Source organism: Trichosurus vulpecula, chromosome 3 (assembly GCF_011100635.1).
Source record: "Trichosurus vulpecula isolate mTriVul1 chromosome 3, mTriVul1.pri, whole genome shotgun sequence".
Lineage (NCBI taxonomy): Eukaryota > Metazoa > Chordata > Mammalia > Diprotodontia > Phalangeridae > Trichosurus > Trichosurus vulpecula.
In genome coordinates this window covers 296,299,486-296,325,719 of record NC_050575.1, presented here as the reverse complement: position 1 = coordinate 296,325,719, position 26,234 = coordinate 296,299,486, and the positions used below count along the sequence as shown (strand labels likewise).

At 44.2% G+C, this 26,234-nt stretch overlaps 1 protein-coding gene across 1 annotated transcript in view; it reads right to left on the bottom strand.

Annotated features, from left to right (window-relative positions):
- The window catches only part of GFRA2 (GDNF family receptor alpha 2), a 110,280-nt gene that overhangs the window by 68,676 nt on the left and 15,370 nt on the right, over nucleotides 1-26,234 (bottom strand). The window contains exon 4 of the mRNA XM_036753134.1: nucleotides 7,316-7,670. Within this exon, the coding sequence (XP_036609029.1) occupies nucleotides 7,316-7,670 (355 nt within the window). The remainder of the gene's footprint in view (nucleotides 1-7,315; nucleotides 7,671-26,234) is intronic.

Genomic DNA, 26,234 nt, shown 5'->3' with positions numbered 1-26,234 from the left:
TCAGTTAAGTTTATAGACGCTGTGGGAGGTAGGATACCTCCTTTTCTGATTTAAGGGAATGGAACCTTTTCACTCTCTCCCTCACAACTTGGAAAGTCCCTAATCTTTCATCCAATTAGAAATCAGATTACCTAATGTTGTATTGTTTCCTTTTAATTAATTGGCCTTATTTGATTAGTTGTTTTCAATATACAAAAGTCTATTGCTCCCTGCATTCAGGGTCCAGACCTAAGCTGAGGAGGTCTGGTCCCCCTTTGTCAACCTCTTGGCATGCATCACTTAATAATTGATATGTCCAGAGGCTACAACCTTTGTTTCCTCATTCATTTCATCTTTCACCCACCACAACAGTCCAACTGAGAACCAAAGTCAGGTATCGTGTGCTCTAGATTCACAGTTGGGGTTCACCCCACATTCTAAACTGTGAATGGGTATCCCAGGGCTCCAGAATGTGGTAGCCCACCCTGGAGGCTTCCTATGGAGGCTAGTGGAGGAAGGATGAGTGCATTTCTTAGTGTCCTGACCAGGGTAGGCTTGTGGGGGAGAGGGAGCCAGCTTGAACCAGAGCCTATGGTAAAATTTTCAGCATTTATACCTCAGAAATTAACAAACACTATGAATCAAGGCTTGATTTATTATTTTGAAAATTGTCTGACTTAAGAAAATGATGGAGAAAATGCCTTTTTTTTTAAAAAGTATGTCCTTTTTCAGAGCCGGTTGTTAAAGATTTACCAGCATACTACTTCCTGAGGGCAAGAAACTCTTGCAAGAAGAGAGGAAACCAAACTTTTCCTCCTTTCTCCAGCCCTTACCCTATAGGCATATGAAGAGCCCTCCAAATATACCCTCCTGCCTCATCAAATTTGGTGAATCTTATTCTTAACAAGTCAGAGGATTTACAGCAAAGTCACTTCCCCAAGAGCATATCAGAAGTGGAGGATGAAATCAACTGGTGACACCATAAAATCATAGAATTTCAGATCTGGAAGAGACCTAAAGAGATCAGCTATCATGTATAGGGATCTCTGCACACAGCATCTGGAACACATTAATGCTTATTGATGGGTTGATCTATTCCAACCCTCTCCTTTTAAATACAGGCAATCTGAAACCATTGGAGGAAAAGCTATTTTCCCATGGTCACTTAGTGATAGAGTCAGGATTAGAACTCAGATCTCCTAATTCCCAGCTCAGTGCTACTGCCATTACATGATTGTTTGGTTGTTTCCAACTCTTTATGACCCCATTTGGCAAAGTTACTGGAGTGGTTTTGCCATTTCCTTCTCCACCTCATTTACAGATAAGGAAACTGAGGCAAACAGAGTTAAGTGACTTACCCAGGATCACACAGCAAGTAAGCATCTGAGGCTGGATTTGAACCCAGGTCTTCCTAACTCCAGGCCCTTTGTTCTATCCAATGTATCACCTATCTGCCCACCATTAGATGGTAGTGCCTCTATTTGCTGTTAGTCTTTTATCTCCTTCCTGCTATCCCCATCTAACGCTGGACTTTGCTGTGGCTAAATTTAATTTCAGAAGGAAAATTATCTCAAATTAATATACCATAAGAGCAATTCTTGAATTTTTTTATGTCATGGAAGCCTTTGGGCCCCTTCTCAGAATTTTTAAATGCATAAAATAAAATATGTCAGAAATTAATGGAAACCTATTATATTGAAATAAAGATGTAACTTTTACCATCCAAGTTGACAGAGCCTCTGAAATCTATCCACAGATCCTCTGGGGGGTAGATAAGAGCTTCTTGACATGAGATGTATGATGGATCCCAGATTAAAAATACTCTACAGGGGCAGCTAGGTGGCACAGTGAGTACAGCACCGGCCCTGGAGTGAGGAGGACCTGAGTTCAAATCCAGCCTCAGACACTTGACACATGTACTAGCTGTGTGACCTTGGGCAAGTCACTTAACCCCAATTGCCCTGCCAAAAACAAAAACAAACAAAAAAACGCTCTACAACTTCATGATTTTCCCAATCCCTAGCTATCTAAGATTGCAGAAGGCAATTCCACCCCTGCCTTTCCCCAGCCACCTCAATGGTCATGTATGAATAACAGATAGCTTGGTGGGAGTAAATGGCCCTAAGAGTTAAGGCCTATCTGGCCACTGCTATAAGCAAATGAAATAGCTCACTTATGTATGAGTAACAGATAGCTTGGTGGAAGTAAATGACCCTAAGAGTTAAGGCCTATCTGGCCACTGCTATAAGCAAATGAAATAGCCCACTCAGACTATTCCTCTTCTATGGGACAGAACCCCTTGAGACTTTAGAAGAATGTTTAAAGCACAAAATGGCAGCACCTCTTCCATTACCCAACAGTGCATAAAGATTCATCAGTTAAAAGTTACCCTGAACAAGCTTGGTATATCTGGTTTAGTGTCAACTCTGAGTCCTTTGGTTTCCTTGACCCTTAATGTTTCCGCCCTTTGATCTTTTGAAACACTTTCTCCTAGTTTATCCCTATTTTGTCCTGGTTGATAGATATTTGGCTCTTTAAATTATTTCTCTCTGGGGCCTAACACCTACTCTGGGCATAGAATCATAGACCTATATGAGAGCTGAAAGATCATTAAAGTGAACCCCCTCATTTTTCAGATAAAAAAAACTGAGGGAAGTGACTGCCAAAGGTCACATCATCACTTAGGAGCCAAATCATAACTAGGACCCCAGTATCTTTAATCTATCAGAACAACTATGATTCTTTCTGCTCTTCTTCCTACATGCTTTCTGATCTCACAGGCTCCAATGGAGAGCCTTCACAGGTGACTCCCAAATCTACATACCCAGCCTTCAACTCTCTCCTGAGCAATAGTCCCTAATCCTCAACTGCTTGTCTGACATCTCTACCTGGAAGCACCATAGGAATTTCAAACTCAATGTGTCCACAATGGAACTCATTATCTCATTCCCTAATGTATGCCTCCCCCTAACTTCCCTATTTCTGCACCATATTCCTCCCATCACCCAAGCATGTTAGCCAGGGAATCTCCAAGCATGACTCTTCATTCTCACTCACACCCAATATCTAATCACATTCCAAGTTTTGTTGATTCTAGACTGTGAGCTCCCAGAGAGCAGAGACTGTCTTTTGCCTTTCTTTGTATTCCAAGAGCTTAGCACAGTGCCTAGCACACAGTAAGCGCCTAATAAATGCTGTGACTGACTGACATTTCTCCGATCTGTCCCCATCTCTCTACTCGCTCCACCTAGTTAGACCCTCCCTTTCCAATCCATCATACGTTGATATTCCTAATGCACAGGTATGCCACATCACATCTTTAGGTCTTTTGTGTGAAATGGAAGCTTTTCAGACGTTTAAAGCCCATCACAATCTTGCTCCAGCCTAATTCACTACTCTACAGTACGCTGTGGTGTACTCTACAGTGCAGTCAAACCAGCCTCCTTGCTCTTCCCTTTACAACATGGTGTCTCCAGACTTCTGCACAGGCACCATCTTCTTCTTCAAGGGTCCTTTCCTGACTCCCCTAGTTACTAGGGCCTCCACCCCACTTTTTCTCTGTGAATATGTTGTATCCCTCTAAGAGAATGTAAAGTCTTTGAGGGCCAGGATTTTCTGATTTTTTTTTCCTTCGTAGCCCCAGTGCCTGGCCTAGTACCTGGCACATAGTAGACACTGAGTAAGTTTTTATTGTTTGACTGATTGATCCAGGCTACCGCTTTCATGAAAAAGTGGGGAACTTCCCTTTCCATCCACTCACCTCTAAGTGGATGAGTCTCCAGGTATCTACACTTAGGCCCAAGCTCTCTCCCAAGCTCCAGACCCAGATCTCCAACTACCTCAAATTTAGCATGTCTAAAATCAAATTCACCATCTTTGCTACTGAAACAACTCCTTCTCCTGACTTTTGCTCGTTATGTTATTTTTTAGTCTTGTCCAATTCTTCATGACCCCACAGACCGTACTGTCTATATGGTTTTCTTGGCAAAGACACTGGAATGGTTTGTCATTTCTTTCTCCAGGGGATTAAGGCAAACAGGTTAAGTGACTTGCCCAGGGCCATACAACAAGCAAGTCTCTGAGGCTGGATTTGAATTCAGGTCTTCCTGACTCCAGGACCAGGGCTCTCTTCACTGAGCCACTAGCTGCCTCCTCTCTCCTATCATTTTCCATTAATGCAAGGGTTCCTAACCTAAAGTCTACAAATTCTTATTTTTAATCATTGAGAACTCTATTTCCATATAATTGGTTTCCTTTGTAATCTCATGTATTTTATTTTTGCATTTAAAAACATTCTGAAAAGGAGTCCATGTCACAAAAAAAATTTTAAAACACTTGTCATCATTTTCCAGTCATCTCAATGCCTTCTCCTCCTCCACCCCTCCCCATATCCAATTAATCATAAAAGCAGTTCACCGAATCACAAAGTTAGGAGGTATCCTCAGAAGTTATCCAGTCCAAGACCCAGTAGAAATCATTAATCTCATATGTAACGTCTCCTAGAAGCGGTCACCCAGCCTCCATCATCACCCATGCCATCCTATTCCATGTAATTATCTAGAAGTTGTTACTTATATCGAGCTGGAATCTACTTTCCTATTAATCTTATTTCTACCCTCTAGGGTCAAACATAATAAATTTAATCTATTTTCTACATGACAACCCTTCAAAGACCTGAATGCAGAAATAATATTTTCCCTAAGTCTTTTCTTTTTCAGGTTAAACTTCCCCAGTTTGTTCAACTACTCCCCATTTTAATCATTTCACATCACTTTACCATCTTAATCATCCTCACCTTGACACACACCAGCTTGTCAAACATTCTTCCTGTAATGTGATGCCCACAATAGACAGATATGCTGATTGGGGCAAGTAAAACAAGATAAGAATCTGCCTCATTCTAAACACAATGTCCCATTACTGTGACCTAAGATCGTGGATGCTTTTGGAGTTACCATCCCATACTATTGACTCATGTTGAGTTTATCATCCCTTTCACATGAATCACTATCTAGTCAAAACTATCCCTTCCTATACTCATGCAGGTAATTTTTTGGACCCACATACAGGACTTTACATTTATTCCCTATTGCATTTATTTTATTAGATTTAGCACATTCTTCTATCACGTCAAGATCTTTTTTATGCATTTTCTGTCATCCCAACCCAACAGCTATCTTTTTCAGCTTTGCTTTACCCTCACACTTAATAAGCATACCACCTATGCTTTCCTCCAAGTCACTGATAAGAAGGCTAAACAAAACAGAGCCAAAAACAGAGTCCTGGAGCATTCTCTAGACACTTCCCTCCACAGTTACATCCACTGTTAATTACCTCTTTGGGGTGGGGTGGAGATTGGAGTGGGGGTAGAGCAAACCAGTCATCCAGTTCAGAATCCACCAAAAGGAATTCTATCAAAACCCCTCTTGAAATAATCTCAACCACACATTTCCTTTTCACTCTCTTACTATCTGTTATCCTCATTACTTCTCATAGAGATGATGAAATAGTCCCCTAACCGGGCTTACCTCCTCTCTAGCTCCAGCTTCATCCCATCCAGTCTATTTGCCACTGCCAGAATAATCTTCCCAATGCACAGATCTAATCATGTCACTCCTCGGTTCAAAAACATTCAGCAGCTCCCCATTGCCTAGTTGGACTTCTATGGACTTCTCCATCATGCTTTCCTTCCCCAAGAATCTCATCATTAGACAATTTCATTATCCTGCAAGACTGAATCAGCCTTGGTATTCACTCAAGTCTCATCACTACCCTCTGTTCTTCTAATTGGATGTCCTGGCTGGAGGGCAGGGACATGGGTTGCAGGGCCCCCATTTAAGGAGGGGGCTCAGCATTGTTTTCTCCCCATTTCCCACCAGCTACACTGCTTTTGGACTTCTCCAGCATGCCCCCACATCAAGTACCTCCCCCTTTCCCCAACCACAATCCTGCCTTTCAGCTTCCTTCTATGATGCGTTGTCTCCCCCCATTAGATTGTAAGCTCCTTGAGGGAAAGGATCATCTTTTTTTTTCTTTTACTTGTATTTATATCCCCAGCAGTGGCTGACACTCCATAGGTTCTTAATAAATGTTTACTGACAGACTGATTACAGAAAAAAGTCCAACCTCAGCCTGGCATTCAAGAGTCACCATAATTTGATTTTCTTATTTATTCCCCTGTACTCAGTGGTGTGCTGATAAATGTTTAGTAACTGTCTCCAAAAAGAAAAATTTGTAGATGTACCCATGACATGCTTTTAAGTTTAATCTGCATTATTACATTTTCTTCATCGCTTTCTTAGGTCCAGGCAATCTACAAAACAATAAAGCAAGCCCTGATGAGTAGTATTTGCCAATTTCCAAAATGTAAATGGACCCATTGAAAATTTAACAATCAGCTCTTCTGAGTCATTTTGAGCTGGCTCTAGCACAACCCTGCCTCAACTGTAAATTTTAACTCCAGACAGAAGGTCTCTCTCCCTCTTCTATGCCCCACACTCTACCCCTATACTTAAATTTGTTAGGAGCTCTCTGCTGAACTTTCCTGGTACTATACATGATAAGAAGAAGAACATTGAACTTAGAGTCAGAGTTCACATTCTGGCTCTAAACATATGTGACCATAGACAAGGCATTTAACCATTTCTAGAGCCTTGGTTTTTTGTAAAAATGGTGTGCAATAATTTTCCATGACCTACCTCAAAAGGGTTGTTGTGTGAAGAAAACACTTTGGAAACCTTAAAGCCCTAGACAATTGTGAATTATTTTCTGAACCATTCATGCACATCTCAGCACAAAGGAACATGGAACATGATCATTTAAAGTATTTAAAGGGCTTTCAAGACCTCATTTGGACCTGTTCACATTGGATTCAAGTGTTATTAGCAGGGGTTGAATCAGGGCATGCATGATGGGCAGCTTGTGCCATGGAATGGCCTCTGCAAACCCATCCCCTGAATATTCCACACACTCCAAGCCAAGCCCAACTACATTATAATTATTAGCAACCCAAGAACACAAGAACTCTCTCTCTCTCTCTCTCTCTCTCCTCTCTCCTCTCTCTCTCTCTCTCTCTCTCTCTCTCTCCCCCTCTCTCTCTGTGCCTCTCTCCCCTCTTTTTTCTTTCTGTTTCTCTTGTGTTTCTCCCTTTTTTCTCTCTGTCTCTCTCTCTCTCTCTCCCCTTTCTCTCTCTCTTTTTTATCTGTCACACACACACACACACACACACACACACACACACACACACACATTCCTGCTCAGTACTCTCTAGAAACAGAAGACCACTGAGCTGCCCTGACCCTCCATGGGCAGCAGCAGATACCAGGGGCGTTCTCACCGGCACAGGTGGTCGGTCCGGCACAGGTTCCGCAGGTCCAAGCAGTTGGGCTTCTCCTTGTCCTCGTAGGAGCAGCTGGGGAGGATGGTCTGCCGGCGGCGCTCGGCACAGGCCTGGTCTCGGCAGGAGCAGAAGAGCATGCGGTAGGTATACTCGCTGGGCACCCTGTCAAAGAACTGGCGCAGGGCCTTGTGGCACTTGCGGCGGTTGCAACGCTCAAAGTTGGAGACCTCGCGGTTGCAGGTAGAGATGTAGGCAGAACGCAGCCTCTTGCAGTTCTCGTTCAGGTTGCAGGCCTTGGCAGCGTCTAGGCAGTGGTTACTCTTCGCGCTCATGGCTGGATCTGCCCCTGTCCCTGAGGAAGAGGAAGGGGGTCAGAGGTCATCAGGAGCATGGAGTAAAGGCAGAAATATAAATAATAATGAGCTCTCATAATTTTTAAAACACATATACATCATCCATCATTTCATGGTGATGCCCACGATAGTCTGGGTCACTGAGAGGGCAAGTGTCCTTTGACAGATAAGGAAGCTAAGCCCAGAAAGGCTAAGCAATTTCCCATCAGAGGGCTTGGGTTTAAATTCTAACTTTCACCTCTTGACCTATGTGACCTTGGGCAAATTACTTAGCTTTTACTGGCCTCAGTTTCCTCATCTTGATGATCTCTAAAGTCAGCTCTAAGTCAATGATCCTCATTATGTAGGCTACAACCCAGTTCTACTGCTTACTTCTGCTATATTTAGTAATTATCACTATAATAGCTGTCATATTCTACAGACTTTAAAGTTGGCAAGCACTGCTCATGCATTATTTCATACGATCCTCATACCATTTCTACAAAACAGACACCACAGGTACCCCATTATCCCCATTTTAGAGATGGCCAGAGAGATGAGTGAGCTAAGATCACAGGACCACAGACTGAGAGCTGGAAAGGATCTCTCTCAGAAGCCATCCAGGCAAATTCCATCATTTTACATATGAGGAAGATCATTAGTGATTGCCCAGGATCACACAGCTAATAACTGTCAGAGGCTAAAAGGGAGTCCCAGATCCTGTGGCTCTAGTCCGTTCTATGGCCGCTATCCCACCCTGCCTCAGTCCAGGGCTCTGTCCATCACAGTACAAACTAGACGGCCTCAGTCAGAGCAGGATAGTTATGACTGACAGGCTCCTAGATGCAGAGCTGGAAGAATCTTAGAAATTATTGAGTCCAAGACCATTTTATAGATGAGGAAACCAAGGCCTAGAAAGGTAGAGTGATTTCTCAAGGTCACACGAGCAATGAGTGTCAGAAGCAGGATGAGAATCCCAGATCCACTGTAGCACGCTGCCTAGCTTGGAGAAAGGGCATCACACAAACATGGGCTAAAAGACAAAGCAAGAGAGGGAGCTGATACGTCACTGGACAAATCAAGGCGCTAGTCTTATTACTACTGCCCCACCCCCTATCCTGGGGAGTCCACCTGACTGAGCCCAAGGAGGAATGCGTCACAAACACCCCCATTACACCAGCAACTGGGATAAAAAAGACAAAAATCAAACTCCCAGCAATCAAAGAATTCACATTCCATGATGCAGAACAACACGTATACAGATGACTACTTACAAAATAAATACAAGGTAATTTGGGGTTTCAGGAGAGAGCTAACACCTGGAGGATGTCAGAAATAGACTGATGTATGAGGTGGTATCTGAGCTACTTTTTTGAAGAAAACCAGAGATTTTAATAGGTAGATGAGAGAAAAGAGTTCATTCCAACATGGGAGCCAGACTATGCAAAGATGGGGACGCAGGTGGAGTTTCATATGGATGAGCAGGAAGAATGACAACTTGAATGGATCAAGAGTACATGAGGAGAAACATGTATAATAAGGCTGGAAGGGGCACTTTGGTGACAGGTTTTTTAAACCAGCATTTATATTGGATCCTAGAGGCAACGGGAGCCAGTGAAGTTTACTGAACAGAAGAGTGACAGCCATCTGTGCTTTAGGAATTTACCTATGTGACCTTGGGCAAGTCACTTAAATTCTCTGGACCCAGGGGCAGCTAGGTGGCACCATGAGTAGAGCGCTGGCCCTGAAGTCAGGAAGACCTGAGTTCAAATCAGGCCTCAGACACTTGACACACTTACTAGCTGTGTGACCTTGGCAAGTCACTTAACCCCAATTGCCAGCCTTCCCCCCTCCAAAAAAAAAATTCTCTGGGTCTCAGTTTTCTCATCTGTTCGGTGAAAGTGTTGAACTATATGTCACTTCTAGAATGCTTTCTCTTTCCTCTCAACTGCATTTCTCCATTGGCAAATAGCTGAGGTTTCAAGTAGCTGCTAGATAATGGCTTGGATCTATTTGGTATATGCCCAGTAAAGAAAGCTAGAATGTGATTCAGAGGAACAGGGTTAAATTACTTTACTACCTAATAGGCATTTAATAAGTATTGACTGACTGACTAATTGACTATCTGTGTGACTTTGAACAAATTTGCTGTCGTTGTTGAGTCATTTTCAGTGATGTTCAATAATTCATGACCCCATTTGGGGTTTTCTTGGCAAAGATACTGGAGTGGTTTGCCATTTCCTTCTACATTCTACAATGAGGAAACTGAGGCAAACAGGGTTAAGTGACGTGCCCAGAGTCACCAGCTAGTAAGAGTGTTGAGGCCATATTTGAACTCATGAAGATGTTCTTCCAAGTCCAGGCCTCACCCTAGCTCCCTTGAACAAGTTACTTCTCTACTGTGGGCCTCAGTGTCTTCATCTGCGAAATGATGCAGCTGAACTAGGCCCTCTCTGATATCCCTCGCAGCTCAGACTCTCTGATCTATGATTTCTGGGGTCCCTTCCAGATCTAAGTATAGGACCCTCTGACCGGGGTGTTCTCTGAAGTCTTTGAAAGCTACTGACAAACTGAACCTCCAAGATTAACTGGAGGTTTCATACTGGCGCTGCTCTCTCTCCCTCTCCCAATTAGCATTACAAGATCTGACAAAGCCTTTTTCATGTTTATCAGTGGAAGAATCCACTGAGCCCTTTGTACCCAGCCTTCCCTCTATCCCCTCATCTACATGGTTACCTCTTAGAGTCAGGAAGAGCTTGGTTCAAGTGCTGTCTTTGACAAACATCGATTGTGTAGCTAACCAGCAACTAATCTCTGAGTGCTCTGAGGCACTTTAAGTCCCTAAGTCACAGATAGGTGGCAGACCTTGTATTCATTTTGTACATAAGTTTTTTATGAACCAACTGTAAGCTCCTTGAGGGCAGGGACTGTTTTTTTCTTTATATTTCGATCGTTGTTCAGTTATTCAGTCATATCTGATTCTCCTTGTCCCCGTTTGGGGTTTCCTTGGCAAAGATACCAGAGTGGTTTGCCATTCTCTTCTCCAGCTCATTTTACAGATGTGGAAATTGGGTCAAAGAGGGTGAAGTGACTTGGCCAGGGTCACATAGCTAGTAAGCGTCTGAGGCCAGATTTGAAGTCAGGAAGCTGAGTTTTCCTGACTCCAAGTTCTAGCACCTAGTAACAGAGCCCTTAGTAATTTCTTGTTTGATTGATCTACATTCCAAGACAAGTTCCCCACATAAGTACACAGACCAAAACAAGAGAGGGGGATATTATAGGTCCACCTGCTAGATCATGGGGATAAAAATAGTAAGTCCTGTCTCTTTAAGGACTTATAGTGTATTTAAGGAAACAAGACCAATCAATCAACAAGCATTTATTAAGCACCTACTGGGGAAGGAATTAGGCATTTATTAAACACCTGCTGTGTGCCAAGCGCTGTGTCAAGTGCTTGACACAAATATTACCTTGTTTGATCCTCACAACAATCCTAGAACCAGGTACTGTTATTATCTCCATTCTACAGTTGAGGAAACTGAGGCAAACAGAGGTTAAGTGACTTGCCCAGGGTCACACAGCTGGTAAGTATCTGAGGTTAGATTTGAATTCAGGTCTTCCTGACTCCAGGCCCAGAGCTCTTTTCATTCCAGGCACTGTGCTAGGCTCTGAGGGTTCAAGTCCAAAGAATGAAACTCTCTCTACTGGCCTATCACACATGAAATAGGGCAAATTATAATCAAGCACCAATTCATGGTATGTCCTAAAAGTGCTAAAGGCAATTCAAGGAGCAGCTAGGTGGCCCTGGAGTCAGGAGGACCTGAGTTCAAATCCGGCCTTGGACACTTGACACTTACTAGCCGTGTGACTTTGGGCAAGTCACTTAGCCCCAATTGCCCCACCTCCCTCCTCCAAAAATAATAATAATAAAATAAAGGCAATTCAGAGATGGGGGTGAGGGGTGGGCTATGCCCAGCAACATGCCTGTCCCCACAACAACCCCGGATAGGTAGAAATAGAGCAGCTGTTCAAATCCCCTTCCTTTGGAGCACTGGGAAAGGATGCAGAAAGGAAGCAGAGCTACCATGAATGCCATGATAGAAATAGAGGCCGTGCTTTCATTCCCCCAGCTCCCAAGGTACCCACTGCCTTGCCAAACCCGGGATGGGGGAGGGATGGGGGAGGGAGAAAGGCCTCACCAGGGAAGGAGCTACTCAAAGGGAACATGCCCTGGGAGGAGGAGCTGTCCAACCCGCAGCCAGGTTTCTCTTTCAAACCCCATCACTGTCAGAGTGACTTCTGGGCTAGGAGGAGGCAATGGCCCGGAGCTAAGGTGGAGAAGACAGACTGAAGAAGCCGGGCTTGGGGAGAGACAATTGCAAATGGGAACGGTAGCTAATTTAGGCCTGTGGTTGCTTTTAGTTTCCCAGGTGCTCTGTTTCCTTCTCCTCTCAGCATGTTCCTGTGCTAATGCCCGTGTAATTATAGCCTCAGTTGCTTCCATTTGGAGCTTGAATAGAGAAAGCATTTGCTATGGGGGAAAAAAATGGAAACCCCTGGGCCAAAACTTGGTAAATTTCCTAGAAACAAACAAACAACAAAAAAATAAAAAGGCAGGAAATGAAGCGGTAGAAACAGGCGATTGCCTCGTTACCAGGAAAACAGCCCCCTCCGTCTTGCAGGAGGGGAGAGGGAGGGCAAGGCATGCAGGGACCCCTTCTATGCCAGCAAATTTATGCCTGGCACATAGTTGGCACTTAACGTGTTTATTGATTGATTGATCTCAGAAGAGAGGCCCACTTCAGAGCTCATCAGGACAATTGCCTTCTCTCCAGGCCCCTTCTCCAAGCAAGTCCCTTGCTATTAAAACAAGTGGCATTCATTCCTAGGTTTCAGAGCCTGGAATCAGATAGCTTGAATTCTCTCTGGCCCAGTCTTCTCCTTAAACAGATGAGGAAACACAACCAGGAATTGACTTGTAACAGCCAGGGGTCAATCCCAAATTCATAGGATTATCGATCTGAAATTGGAAGGGGCCTTAGCACTCTAGACCAACGCTCTCCTTTTAAAGATGAGGAAAATAAGGCTCAGAGAAGCTAAACGATCAAAGGGTCATAGTTGTAGATCTAGAAGGAAACTAAGAGATCCTGTAATCCAGTTTCTATATTTTACCGATGAGGAAACGAAGACTGAAGGAAGTAAGATGACTTCCCAAGATCAGACAGTTGATAACTATTCCAAATGGAATTCCAACAAGTATCTAGCAGGCTCAGAGTCTCACATCTAGCTGCCTCCCATAAGCCCGAGATCACAGTCAGTTAGGGGAAGAGTAAGGATTTGAACTCAGGTCTCTAAATACAGTATTCTTTCCACTACACCATGAAACAGTGTAAGGAGAATGGGGAAGTGTCCTCACGCACCTCACACACCAGGAGAAAGGCACAGCTGAGTTTTCCTGCCAGCAAAGAAAGAGGCAGGGATACATACCCCAAGGAGAATCCTACCCCAGTCTCTGGCCCCCTCAAACTCCTTTCAACAAAGTGAAAATGTGAACCAAGACCTCTCTGCTGCCACACATTCTCCCTTCCAAGCTCTCACTACCTTTCATTCTACCAGTTAAGTGGTGGAGTTGATAAGAGTGCCAGTCTTAGAGTCAGGAAGACCTGAGTTTAAATCTGTCCTCAGATGCTTCCTGGCTGTGTGGCCCTAGGCAAGTCCCTTAATCTCTGACTCAGTTTCCTTAACTGTAATAATAATAGCACCCACTGCTCAGGGTTGTTATGAGGATCAAATGAGATAATATTTGTAACGTGCTTAGTACCGTGCCTGGCACAGAGTAGGTGCTATAGCTACATAGATGTTATTCCCTTCCCTTCCCCTCATTAGAATTTCATTCCTTTGGGTCCTGGAGCCTTTTCCTTCTTCAAGGATTCTCTTTCAAAAAGGAAAAGCGCCTGGAGGAATCCCACTATGATATCAATTAACACTTTAATTACTAGTTGAGCCCTGCATTAGTTAACAACTATCTGAAAGCATGAATGGGACAAAGGTTTGGGAGGAGAGGTGCAGCATCAGGAGGAAGGAAAAGGGCTTCATTATAAAAAAAGTGGGAGAACATCAGAGATAAACATCACCAATTTTCCAATCCTGTCCTGGTTATGTCCCTCAAAAGCATGCCTGTCACCAGTTGCCAGCCTCTTTACCAAAATCGGAAAGGTCTGGCTAGAGCCAACTCATACAAGTTAAAGAAAGCCAATTATTAAACTTTCACTGTGAGCATTTACACCTCAGAAATCAGCAAAAGCTAGAGATTAAGGCTTTGTTTCTTATTCTGTTAATTGTATCTACATTTAAGAAAGCGATAGAGAAAATATTAATCGTACAGATTCAACTTAAAAGTGCGTCACGTGTACATTTTTTAAGAGCCAGGAGCTAAACATTTACCCCATGTCTGAAGTCACAGGAAGCGATAAAAGAATAAAAGTGCTGAGAAATGAGGTTACTGGAACATGGGAACAAACAGGAACAAACTAAGATCACACAAGACATAAGGGAGAATTCTAGACTCATTGTCCCAGGTCAAGAAGAACCAGAAACACAAGGTCATATCCGTGATCCTTCCCAAGCAAAGCCTCCCTGGCTTGCCACAAAGGCTGATGAGGAGGGAGGGAAGGGGTGAGCCTCGGGCGTAGGTGGCAGATGAATGGAAGGCGAGCAGCTGCCTGGGTGAAAGTCTATGCTTTAATGACATTTGGCACTTTCCAAAAACATTAACAAATTAATCCTCCCAGCCTCTGGGGATACAGTTCTGATTCATTATCCTCAATCACCCTATCACCCTATGCCACTGATGAGAGGCAGGTGTAGAGCATCAAGGAAGAACCAAGGCCTGGAGAGAGGCAGGGCCTCTTACATACAACTGCAATACTTTGTCTCAGTCCTTCTTCCCTCTTCCCACCACCCCCCTCCTCTGCCTTCCAAACACACAATCATCTTTTTTTCTCTTCTGGCATTGTTACTGGAAATAATGCTTTAATCTTTTCTGGGGTTCCACAAGTCATTTAACAGACACACAGAATATTCATTCCCACTCCACCCCAAACAAACTGCCCAACCCATCAAACACCCTTTTTCAGTCAACAAACATTTCTTAAACACTTACGTGCCAGGCACCATGCTAAGTACTGGTTATAGAAAGAAAGGTAGAAACATGGTCCCTGCCTTCAAGTAACTCACATTCTAATGTGGAAGAGACAACATGAGAATAACTGTGCACATACAAGATATATCTAGTACAAAAGGAGAGAATATTAGTGGGAAGGAACCAGCAATAAGGGGGACCTGGGATGGCCTTTCATAGAAGGGAGGATTTGAGTCTTAAAGGAAGCCAGGATGAAAAGGGAGAGGTGTGGGTGAAAGGTAGTACAAATGCCCAGAATCTGAAGATACAAAGTGGGGAACAATAAGTTCAAGTGGGGCTGGATTGTAGAATTCAAGAAGAGCAAAGTATAAGGAGATTGGAGAGGTAGGAAGGGGCCAGATTGTGAAAGGCTTTAAATGCTAAACAGAGGATTTTATATGTGATCCTAGACGCAATAGGGAGCCACTGGAGTTTGTGGAGTTGGGAGAAGAAAGAGGTGATGTGGTCAGAAGTGTACTTGAAAAAGATCATTTCAATGAGCAGATGGACTTCAGAAAAACCTGGAAAGACTTGCATGAACTGATGCTGAGTGAAGTGAGCAGAACCAGGAGAACATGGTACACAGTAACAGCCACATTGTTCGACAATCAACTTTGATAGACTTAGCTCTTCTCAGCAATACAGGGATCTAAGACAATTCCCAAAGACTCATGATAGAAAATTCTATCTATAGCCAGAGAAAGAACTATGGAGTCTGAATGCAGATCAAAGAACACTATTTTCTCTCTTTTTGTGTATTTTTTCTTTCTCATGGTTTTTCCCTTTTGTTCTGATTCTTCTTTCACAAAATGACTAATGTGGAAATATATTTAATATGATTATACATGTATGGCTTATATCAGATTGTATGCCATCTTGGAGACAGGGGAGGAGGAAAAAATTTAGAATTCAAAATCTTATAAAGGTGAATGTTGAAAACTAAAATTAAATAATTTTTTTTAAAAATTTTAAGAAATTAAATTAGAAAAAAAGATCATTTTTGTAGCTGAGTGGAAGATTGATTGGAGGGGGATGAGACAAAAAGACCAATTAGAAGAGCGTTACAATAATGCAAGACCCCAGAGTCCTAGAACCAATTGGTCTCCTACCATGGGCTATACCGGCAAACATAGGGACCCCTCTGACTTCCTATGGGCCACTTGGAAGACCTTCTAAAAGGGGAAAAAGGAGGTGCTGAGACTCTCTCTCAGGAGTTGGCATTAGGGCCTAGCAATTTCCTCTGGATTCCCCCCATCCATGAAAAACTCAGTGAGTCAGATGTGCAAAAAAAGGAGAGACTCACAATGTCTTGAACCCTGCCCTTTCCTGAGCTCCTCATATCTATCCTTCCTCTCTATCCCTCAGATTCCCCAGGCTGGGCTCCAAAAGGCAGACATATATCCTCAAAGGGCACTGCCTTTCTTCCTTGTGGCTGTCATCGATGACAGAACAAGGATAAGGTCTGTTTGTGTGACTTCTCCATGTGGTCCACTGGAAAAGAGGCAGGGCCCTGGATTGGTATCGGAGGATGTACATTAAAATCCTGGCTTGTGTGACCAAGGACAAGTCTCCTACCATGGGCCACCCCTGCCTAAGAACAAACATAGGGACCCCTCTGACCTCCTATGGGTCACTGGGAAAAGCTTCTAAAGGGAAAAAAGAGCTTTATTTATCCTTCTCTCTAAATTTATTATCCTTATAGCAGAATTTGTCTTTGACCCTCCTCCTCCTGCAGCTCCTCCTGCTCCCTTCAGGGTACTAACCCTTAGTCAGTCTGCAGTGGTTTAAGATATGCCACCCTGTGGTTTCATCATTGAGTTCTTGAAAACCAAAAGGCTTTCAAAACCCAAAGGACTCTATTTCTAATAGTGAAAATTCAGATCAGTGAGAGAGATATTTGTAAGGGCAGGAAGAGAGGGTGAGCAGAAGGTCCTGCCCTGACATTACAGTAAGCCAACTGGCCTCTTCCTAAGACCAGCCCTGACTAATCATCCCCTAAATGACAGAACACCATCTCTTAGTATCCCAAGGCAAAAACAGACAACCAGAGGTCACCTAGTCCACTTTGTCTGAGCAAAACAATAAGGTAATCACCCCCTCAAAAACAGGATTCTATCCTGGTAGAAACCTCCAGAGACTTCCACACATACAAACTTACATACATGCAAAGCATGTGTATACATGTGTACATACAGACACACAGGCTTACAAATAAAACCATTCGATATTCTTTGCTATGTGGGATGGCTCTATGGGAGGGGGAAAGAGAAGAGATACTGGGAGAAATTTAGACATTATAAAAACCACAGATAGAGCAAATAAAATTATTTTTAAAAAAACAAATCCATCCCCCACATCTTTTCTATGTGTGCACCTGCAAAATGAAGGGGTGTGGATGGGAGGACATATTCGATGACCTCCAAGGTATGTTTTCTAAGCTCTATATTCTATGCTTCTGTGATCTCCCGGGCCCCACCATCAGGAGCATGTGCTGAGGGCAGCCAGCAGTGAGCAAGGTTGCCAGAACAAAAAGGATCGTAGTAAACACATTCCAAACTGGGATGGAAAACAGCTGCCCCTGCTCCCTAGCCCCAGCCTATGTCTGCAGGAGGTGGGCAGCCTCTACCAGCCCCACCCCAAAGAGAAAAGAAGGAGGGAGGAGGGAGCTTATGGCAATGATGCATGCTTTAGTTTGTCCTTGGTCTTTCCATCTTCTCCCCTTTGTTCCCTCCTGGAATCCTGCCCCACCCCCCACCCCCATGCCCATCCCGTATCTTGCTCCTGCTCTCACCTGGTTCTCTCTCATCGCTGCTAAAGTGTGAATACATAATTAAGAGCAGGGTGCCCTCATGTAAGTTGGTTGGCTAACCAAACCCTCTCCACCTCTCTCTCTCCCCCTCTCGCTCCTCTCTCGCTCTCTCTCTCTCTCTCTCTCTCTCTCTCACAAGCACACACACACACACACACACCATGCAGAAAGGGTGCCTAAGAGCCTGCATGCCAATAAAATGAACTACAAGAAGCTTCCTCGCATACAAAAATGGGGATCATCGGTGGGGGGAAAAAACTCTTTTCCTGATCTAGCTGGGCTTACTCTAGCTCTCCTTCATATGGCTAGTAATCCTTCTCCATTTCTCCAGGTCCAACCCAAAGCACCTGGAAGAAACGACTCCATCCCACTACACAGCATCCCTAGAGGCATGGGAAGTGGGGCTATGGAGAGGCAGGATTTGCTTACCTCAAAGACTAGTAAGACATTAGGTTGTGGGACATTAGGGGACATCTACCATCTTTACATTCCTATACATACCTTATTCTCTTTCCTACCTTTCTTCTCTCCCAGTAAATCACAAACGATTGATGAATGCCCTTTTATTAAAGAATCATATATCTAGAGATGGGAGGAACCTCGAAGAGTGATTAGTCCAGTTCTTCCAATGTTCAGATAGGGAAACTGGGGGGGGGGGGGGGAGGACAGAGTAAGAGTGAAATTACTTGCCTGAGGTCAAACAGGTAGTTAGCACCAAAGTCAGGATTTGAACCCAGGACCCCTAACTATGGAGTCAGTGTTTTTTTCCACTGTGCCATGCTGCTAGCCTCCATACACAAATTTTGCCCTCCATACTTCCATGTGCCTTCTAGTACACATACACACACACACATGCATGCACGAATGCACATATGCACCTTCTAGACATTTATCCCTCCAAATTCACCAAATGGTATTCAAGGAACAGACTAGGAAACATGTTCAGCAGAAAGTCCCAATTTTGTCTTTTCCTAAGATCCCATTTTTCAGAACAGGTATATAGTCCCGAAGAAGGGAAGTTACAACCTCTGGGAAGAATATAGTTCAGTGGTCAAACCATGTACAGAAACCTGACTCTCTGACAGAATGTAGGTGCCTTGTAAAGTTATGGTCAGACTAGACTTAGGAATTGGGAAAGGAAGCAAGGTTCTTGATCTTTGAACTAGGAAAAGACAACAGTCATACCACACATTGGCTGCCAACAATGCTGATCTTACATGTTGGTGGTGGAGTATGTATGTATGTATGATGTAATTTAAGGGAATTTAAAAGTGCCTCTCAATCCCTTGGTCCAAAAATATCTCTCCCACTTGGTATTGTTCGGTCATTTTAGTCATGTCCGACTCTTCGTGACACCATTTGAGGTTTTCTTGGCAAAGATACTGGAGTGGTTTGCCATTTCCTCTTCCGGTTCATTTTACAGATAAGGAAACTGAGACCAATAGCATAAGTAACTTGCCCAGGGTCACACAGCTAACAAGTATCTGGGGCTAGATTTGAACTTCAGGCCCAGCACTCTACCCACTGTGCCACCTGACTGCCCATCTCTCCCCATATTGTGCCTGAAATTCTACTTGTTGAGATTTAATTCCCTTCACTAAAGTAGTACCAATTCTCTAGGGTCCTTAATGCAAATTTTCCAGGGGTGGAAGGAGGGGAAGAGGCCCAGAGTTGAACCTTATGAGGATCACAGCTCCAGAGGTGAAGGGACATCAGAGCTCATCTAGTCCAGAATCTCTCATTTTCGAGATGAGGAAACTAAGGTCAGCATCACATTTAAGGGAAAGTCTTGCCATAATTCTCTCAATAAGAGGCCACTGGAACCATCTGTAAGTGCTCACAAGGTACCTGAAGGCAAGAGATGGGAGAGAAGAGACAGAAAAGAATCTGCCGAAGACCAACTTCACAAGCAAGACACTTCCTGGTAGACAGACGGCTGGCTCCCTCTCCAGACAGGCCGCAAGGTTTCTCTCAGGGGGCACAGCAGGTCAGCATAAGCACAGCACCATCTGGTTTCCACACTATCCCCAGGACTCTCAAAGCCCCACTAATGGGAAAGGAGGAAAACTGGGTGGATCTCCTAGTTCCATCCCTCCTCTCTCTGGACCCCAAGCCACCACCTTCCCCCTTCCCCCCCCCATGATTTCCCCCTGGAGGGAGAGGTATAAGAGGTGACCAAGCTCAGCTAAAGCCCCATTTTTCTTGACACTCAGAGAATCTGACAGCTGTTAGAAAAGGAATGTGATTTGGAAATTTAAATAACACACTTCTGCATTCGTCTGGGGAGACAACCTGAGGATAAGCAGTTTATCTCCCCAGTCACGGTGAAAGGTGGGCAGGGAGCAGGGCTAATGATTTCCTCTCTACTCCCTCTCCTCTTCCTTCCAAAGCCCCACTCCTTCCCCCCTCCCCATTCAGCAGAGCCGCCCCAAGACTGGCCTGCCCCCACTCACAGTGCTCTGGGCCATACCACCCACACTCCATGTATCTGCAAAATAGCCCAGGGCAGAAACAAGGGCAGGGCTTCTTCCCTTGCTGAGGCTCGGGGAGGGAAAAGGTCTTGGTGCAGAAAATTGAGGGGCAGAATGAAAAGCCAAACCCTACTAGCAGCACCATACACTGGGTGAGAGTCAAGCATGAAGGATTGAATTCATGACTGCTATCTGCAATCTCTTGCCTCTGGGATAGGGTTAGGGGTGATTGCTCCTCTTCTCAAAGGTTAACACCCCGCTCTTCCCAGTGCCAAAAGCCACCCAGACAGACCAACACAAAGAGCCAGAGAAGAATGCTGGAGAGCCTAGCAGAGGGAAGGGAAGGGAAGGAACAATAGCCCAGAGCTTGCTGGGAGAAGCCTGATCCCAACTCCTCCCTTGGCATCCACTCTTCCACCCCACCCACACAGGTCACCTCTCTGTTCCCTAAACACACTATACACATCCCCAACTCTTCACTTTGGCCCCCACATCTCTAAATCCTACCCATCCTTCAAAGGCCAGCTCAAATACCCTCCCTCCAGGAAGCCTCTCCAATTCACAGGGCCTTTCACTTGCTTTCACCCATGTATTAACTTTGACATTTCCCTGGCCCCTGTCACCTAGAGATTTGTTTATAACTATCTTTTTTGTACATTCTGCTTCCCCTGCCAACAAGACTGTGAGTTTCTAGAGGACAGGAACCTGTTCTTAAGATTAGGTCACTAGTCTTTGTGTTTGCAGCCAGAGCAGAACCTGACACGGTGCTGGACACATAATAGGTTCTCAATTCATGAGTTGGTTTACTGATGACTCTGATTGGTTCCCTTCTCTCTTGGGCCCCTCTGAATAATAGCTAGCATTTAAATAGTGCTATAAGGTTTACAAAGTGCTTTACAATGATTATCGTCACAACAGCTCTATGAGGTAGGTGCTATTATTATCCCTACAGATGGGGAAACTGAGGCAGGAGCAAAGGTGTTAAACAACTTGCCCAGGGGTTACATAGCTAGGTAGTGTCTAAGGCAGGAGTCCACTCAGGTTTTCTTGATCCCAAGTCCTGAGTTCTATCCACTACGCAACCTACCTTCCTGTGGGACAACAGATAGTCCTTTAAAGAAAAGTATCAATAAAGGAACCAAAAAGGACTATTCTGAGTCTCAACTGTCTCCTTCAGAATATGTTTTCTTACCCCTACAGAAATAGGGGCCACTAAACCATGGATGGCAGCTAGGTGGCACATTGGATAGAGCAGGGTCCTGAAATCCAGAGGACCTGAGTTCAAATCCAGCCTCAGACACTTACTAGCTGTGTGACCCTGAGCAAGTCACTTAACCCTGTTTGCCTCAGTTTCCTCATCTGTATAATGAGCTGGAAAAGAAAATGGCAAACCACTCCAGTATCTTTGCCAAGAAAACCCCAAACGGTGTCATGACTGAACAAACTAACCAACATAAAACCACAAATAAAGATCCCTTTGGACAACATGTAGACTTAGCAAACTACATATTAATGTTATTGTGTTGTTTATTTTGCTAAATGTTTCTCAATTACATTTTAATTGGTTTGAGTCGCTGCCCCAGGCTGCAAATCTGATACCTCTATCCTAAGGCATGCCCTTCTAAGGAACTCAGCTTTGTGCAAGTCCACCATCATGGGATTTTTTTCCACCCTCAGAGATCCCCTCTGAAGCCAGCTAAAGTCATCATCACCTCAGAATGCTGCCACTGGGCCCCTGACTTACAGCATAGAGACAGTACACAGGCCCTCTTCCCTTAGGGGGATCATGATTGGATAGGGCCACGTAGTATGAACCAGGAGAAAAAACACTGGACTGGGATTTATGAGGCCATCAGGGTTCCAGAATAAGCTTAGTCAGAAACTTGCTGTGTAAATGTGGGCAAATCATCTCATTCAGGAGCTCTTAACTTGTTTTATGTCATGGACCTCTCTGGCAGTCCGATGAAGCCTCTGGACCCCCTTCCCAGAATGTTTGTAGATGCACAAATAAAATTCATAAAATTACATAGGAAACCAATCATATTTAAATCAAGATATAATTTTTTCCCTTCCAAATTCCCACATGCCCTGAAATATGCTCACAGACCTGTGGAACCCAAGTTCAAAAATCCCTTCTCTAGGCCCCAGTGGTGTCCTCATCTATAAAATAAAGAGGTGGAGCCAGACCAGAGATACAAAATACGAAGTCTGCCAGCAACATTACCAAGGGAGGTCCTGAACCAGCCTAAAATGTAATTGGGAGATACTTAACAAAATAAATAAAAATAACAATAGAACATGGATCATGTTTATATTTGGTTTTCTAAGACCATATGTGGGCTGAAGGGCTCCATTTCCATATGGGTTTGTTGGCACCACTGGGCTAGACTTTTCCTAAGTTCCCTTTTGGCCCCAAAAACATTCAATGATTCTGGGACTATTGGCCCAGCCTGAGTCCTCCAGTTTTCTTTCTGGTGGGGGAAAAGGAAGGTGGTGAGGAAGGAGACCTATGACTGTATTCCCTCCCTCCAGGAGAATTCACAGGCAACTCCCACTGACAAGCAAAGGCCATCTGCCTGTCTCGTCTCTCCTGTCACAAAGCCCTGCGTCCCAGTTGCTGTTTCCGAGAAGAATTCCTTTCATCCTAGCTTTGATCTCTGGCTGGGTTCCCCCAGCTTTGTGTATCTATCTCACCCCACCCCAGCCCAAGCGGAAATCCTCCTTCTCCCTCCTTTCCTCCTCTCCCCCTCCCCATCCCCCTTCCTCTCTTTTCTCTCCTCCCTTTTCTGTCCCTCCCTTTCTCCTCTCTCCTCTCTCTCTCTCTTCCTCTCTTTTCTCTCATCTCCCTGTCTTCTCTCTCTCTCTTCCTCTCTTCTCTTTCATCTCTCTCTCTCTATCTCTCTGTCTTTCTCTCTGTCTCTCTTCCTCTCTTCTCTCTCAATTCTCTCTCAATTCTCTCTCTCTCTCTCTCTCTCTCTCTCTCACACACACACACACACACACACACACACACACACACACACACACTAAATCATGCGTCAGTGCTGGTTCCCCATCACCTGCCTCCTCCCTCAGAACCACAGCTTCCTGGGCTGCCTCTGCTTTAAAAAGCCTTTTCTTCTGCTCTCTTCCTCTTGGTTCTGCCTTGCTTTTCACACTCAGCCCACCCTCTCTTTCCAAGCTATAAGCACTTTGACTTGGGAGTAGAGACTTGGATTTGAATTCCAGCTCTGACGATTATCTGCCTTCCAACTTTAGACAAATTGTTTTAAACTCTCTTTGCCTCAGTTTCCTCACCTGGAAAATAGGCATGGTTATTATGAGAAGCATGCTTTGAAATTCTTAAATTGCTACAAAAAAGTCAGCTGTTGTTATTATTAGTAGCTGTATTATTATTATTTTAGATGCAACATGAGGGAGTTTAGAACAATAATTATTATGCTAGGTCACCACACACGACCTTCCCCAATGATCTAGGACATAACTTGCTTCACAAGCCCTGGAGCCCAAGAACAGAGCATCTGGCCAAGGGATCTCAGGTCCCATAACTGAATCCAAGGCCTGGTTAGTTAGGAACAAGAAGAGAAAGGAATGAAAAATAAACCACCCACCCCAACCTACCTTGGTTAGGACAGTATTCTGAGGGGGTCTGGGCATGTTTATTGCCCCCCAAAAAGCTTTGCTTGACATGTTCTAGTGGGGCACCAGCAAGTGGGGGGGGGGTGCTTGGAGTACCAATAGCTATCATTATAGCAAGCTTAGCCAAATGTTTTATGCACAGTATCCCATGTGTGCCACACAGCCACCCTGAGGTAGGTAATACAGGTGTTATTATCCTGGGACCTAAATGCATCCTGACTCCAGGTTCAGCATTCTCTCCATTACAATACACTTCCTAACAATAGGGTACAAGCATCCAACTGAAGGCACCCAGGACCCAGGTAGAACACAATATAATGAGATGAATCAATACAAAATTCTCAAGGAATAGTCATCGGAAGGAAGAGAGGAACTGATTCAAAGACCCAGGATACTTCCCTTCTCCAAATCCCTGATATCCCAGGCTTGAAGAATCACAATGGTAATGGTGTGGGTGTACTCCACGCACATGTATACACTCATAGAGCACATTTATACAGAGTATAAATGAATACCCAGAGTAGCCTTGAAAGGTGGAAAAAAAACCATTAGGCAACCTCAGTCTTTCACATACCCACACATTCACACCACACATAGAGCCAGCGTATAAATGAACCCCCAAGAATAGCACTAAAAGGGAAAGAAAGCTAATAAGCAGCTTCATCCTTGCATGGAGAGAGTAAGAGTAAGGCCCACTTAATTCCATCACATCACAAAATGGCGGCACTCCTAGGTCTAGTCTAGGCTCTTTACTTTTAGACCTGAAATGGAGGCCCAGAGGAGAAGTATATTGCCCAGAATTAGTCAGAAATTAGGGGCATAAATGTTCCTAGCCTTCATGTCTCCCAGTAACCAGTCTTGTGTTCCTTCCACTACCCTGGGTTGTGAACTCCTACCTGGTGTTCTTACCCAATCCATGGCCCTGCCTAGCATACGCTTTGTCCTAGAAGGCATTAACACCCCCAGCAACATCAGCCTCCTTTGTTCCTCTCTTCTCCTCCCTTCTCCCACTACTCTTCAGATATAACACCCAAACAAGACTACTGATTCACCACATCCTTGGGATGGCTCTAGTTAGAGGACAGCTGGCAGAGGCAAACAGAGGGCCAGAGAGCCCCAATGCCCAATGAGGCCTGGCCTCTAAACCAACTAGAGGTGACATTTATCTAGCCCTTAAAGGTTTTGAAAGAACTCTACACACACTATCATATTTGAACCTCAAAATAACTCTGTGAAGAAAGTACTATTGGCATTACTATCCTCATCACACAGAAAAGGAAACTGAGGCCCCAGAGAGGATGTGATTTGTCCATGATCAAACAGCTAGCAAATGTTGAAGGCAGGATTTAAATTGAGATCTCTCCTAAATACAACCACAGCAGGAGGACCTCAGTTCAAATCTGGCCTTAGACACTAACTGTGTGACCCTGGACAAGTCACTTAACCCCAACTGCCTCCAAAATGAATGAATGAACAAATAAGTAAATGATGAATGAATGAGTAAATAAATAAATACAATTACAGCATTATTTCCTCACACACCCTCCCTGATGGAGATACCCCAGTGTTCACTCTTAGGATCATAGTTCTGGAGCTGTAATCTATATTAGAGGCAATTGAGTCCAGCATCCTAGCTTTACAGATGAGGAAATGAACAGGAGTGTGACAGTAAATGTCTAAATACTAACTCTCAAATATATATAGATATATACACATACCTATATACACACATTTTAAAGTTTCATCTGCATTATTAATATTTTCTCCATCACTTTCTTAAGTCTTGACAACCAACACAACAATAATCAAGCCCTGACGTAGTGTTTGCTGACTTCTGAGATACAAATGCTCACACTGAAAATTTAACCATCAGTTCTCACAAGAGGTTAAGAGCTGGTTCCATCACACCCCTGAAACTGAGGCACAGAGACATTAAATGGCTTGTTCAGGGTTCCACAGTAAATGTGGGAGGCAGGATTTGATACCAAGTCTCCCTGACTCCCAGTTCAATACTGCATCCACTACGCAAAACTGTTTCACATTCCCTAAAAGTATTGTTCCATACGTATAGGGGAGGTGGGCAGGAGGATTAGAAAAGTAGCTAGGGAGGAAGGGGAGGGGGAGAGAAGGGGAAAATGTATGTCTGACCCAGCTGCCTGTAGGCAGCAGATAATAGGGAGCTGATACTGTGGGTTAGAGACCCAGTAATTTGCTCATTTGTCTTGTTGACATCCTCCTCATCTAGCAGAATGTCAAGTCCATTAAGTAAAGATTTTCTTCTAAGAGGACACTTGGGCTTAAGTTCAGAGTCATCTGATGTATGGGCTGGGATAGGGGCCCAAGCTGTTCCATAGCCAAGGAGGCACACTGATGCCCACTGGAGGGTGGACCACTGGATGCCAACTCATTTCACCTGGAATTCCTCCAAAGTCCCTCCTACTTCTGACATCTGTGGCTCACCTGCCTTCTGCCACCCATTCCTCAG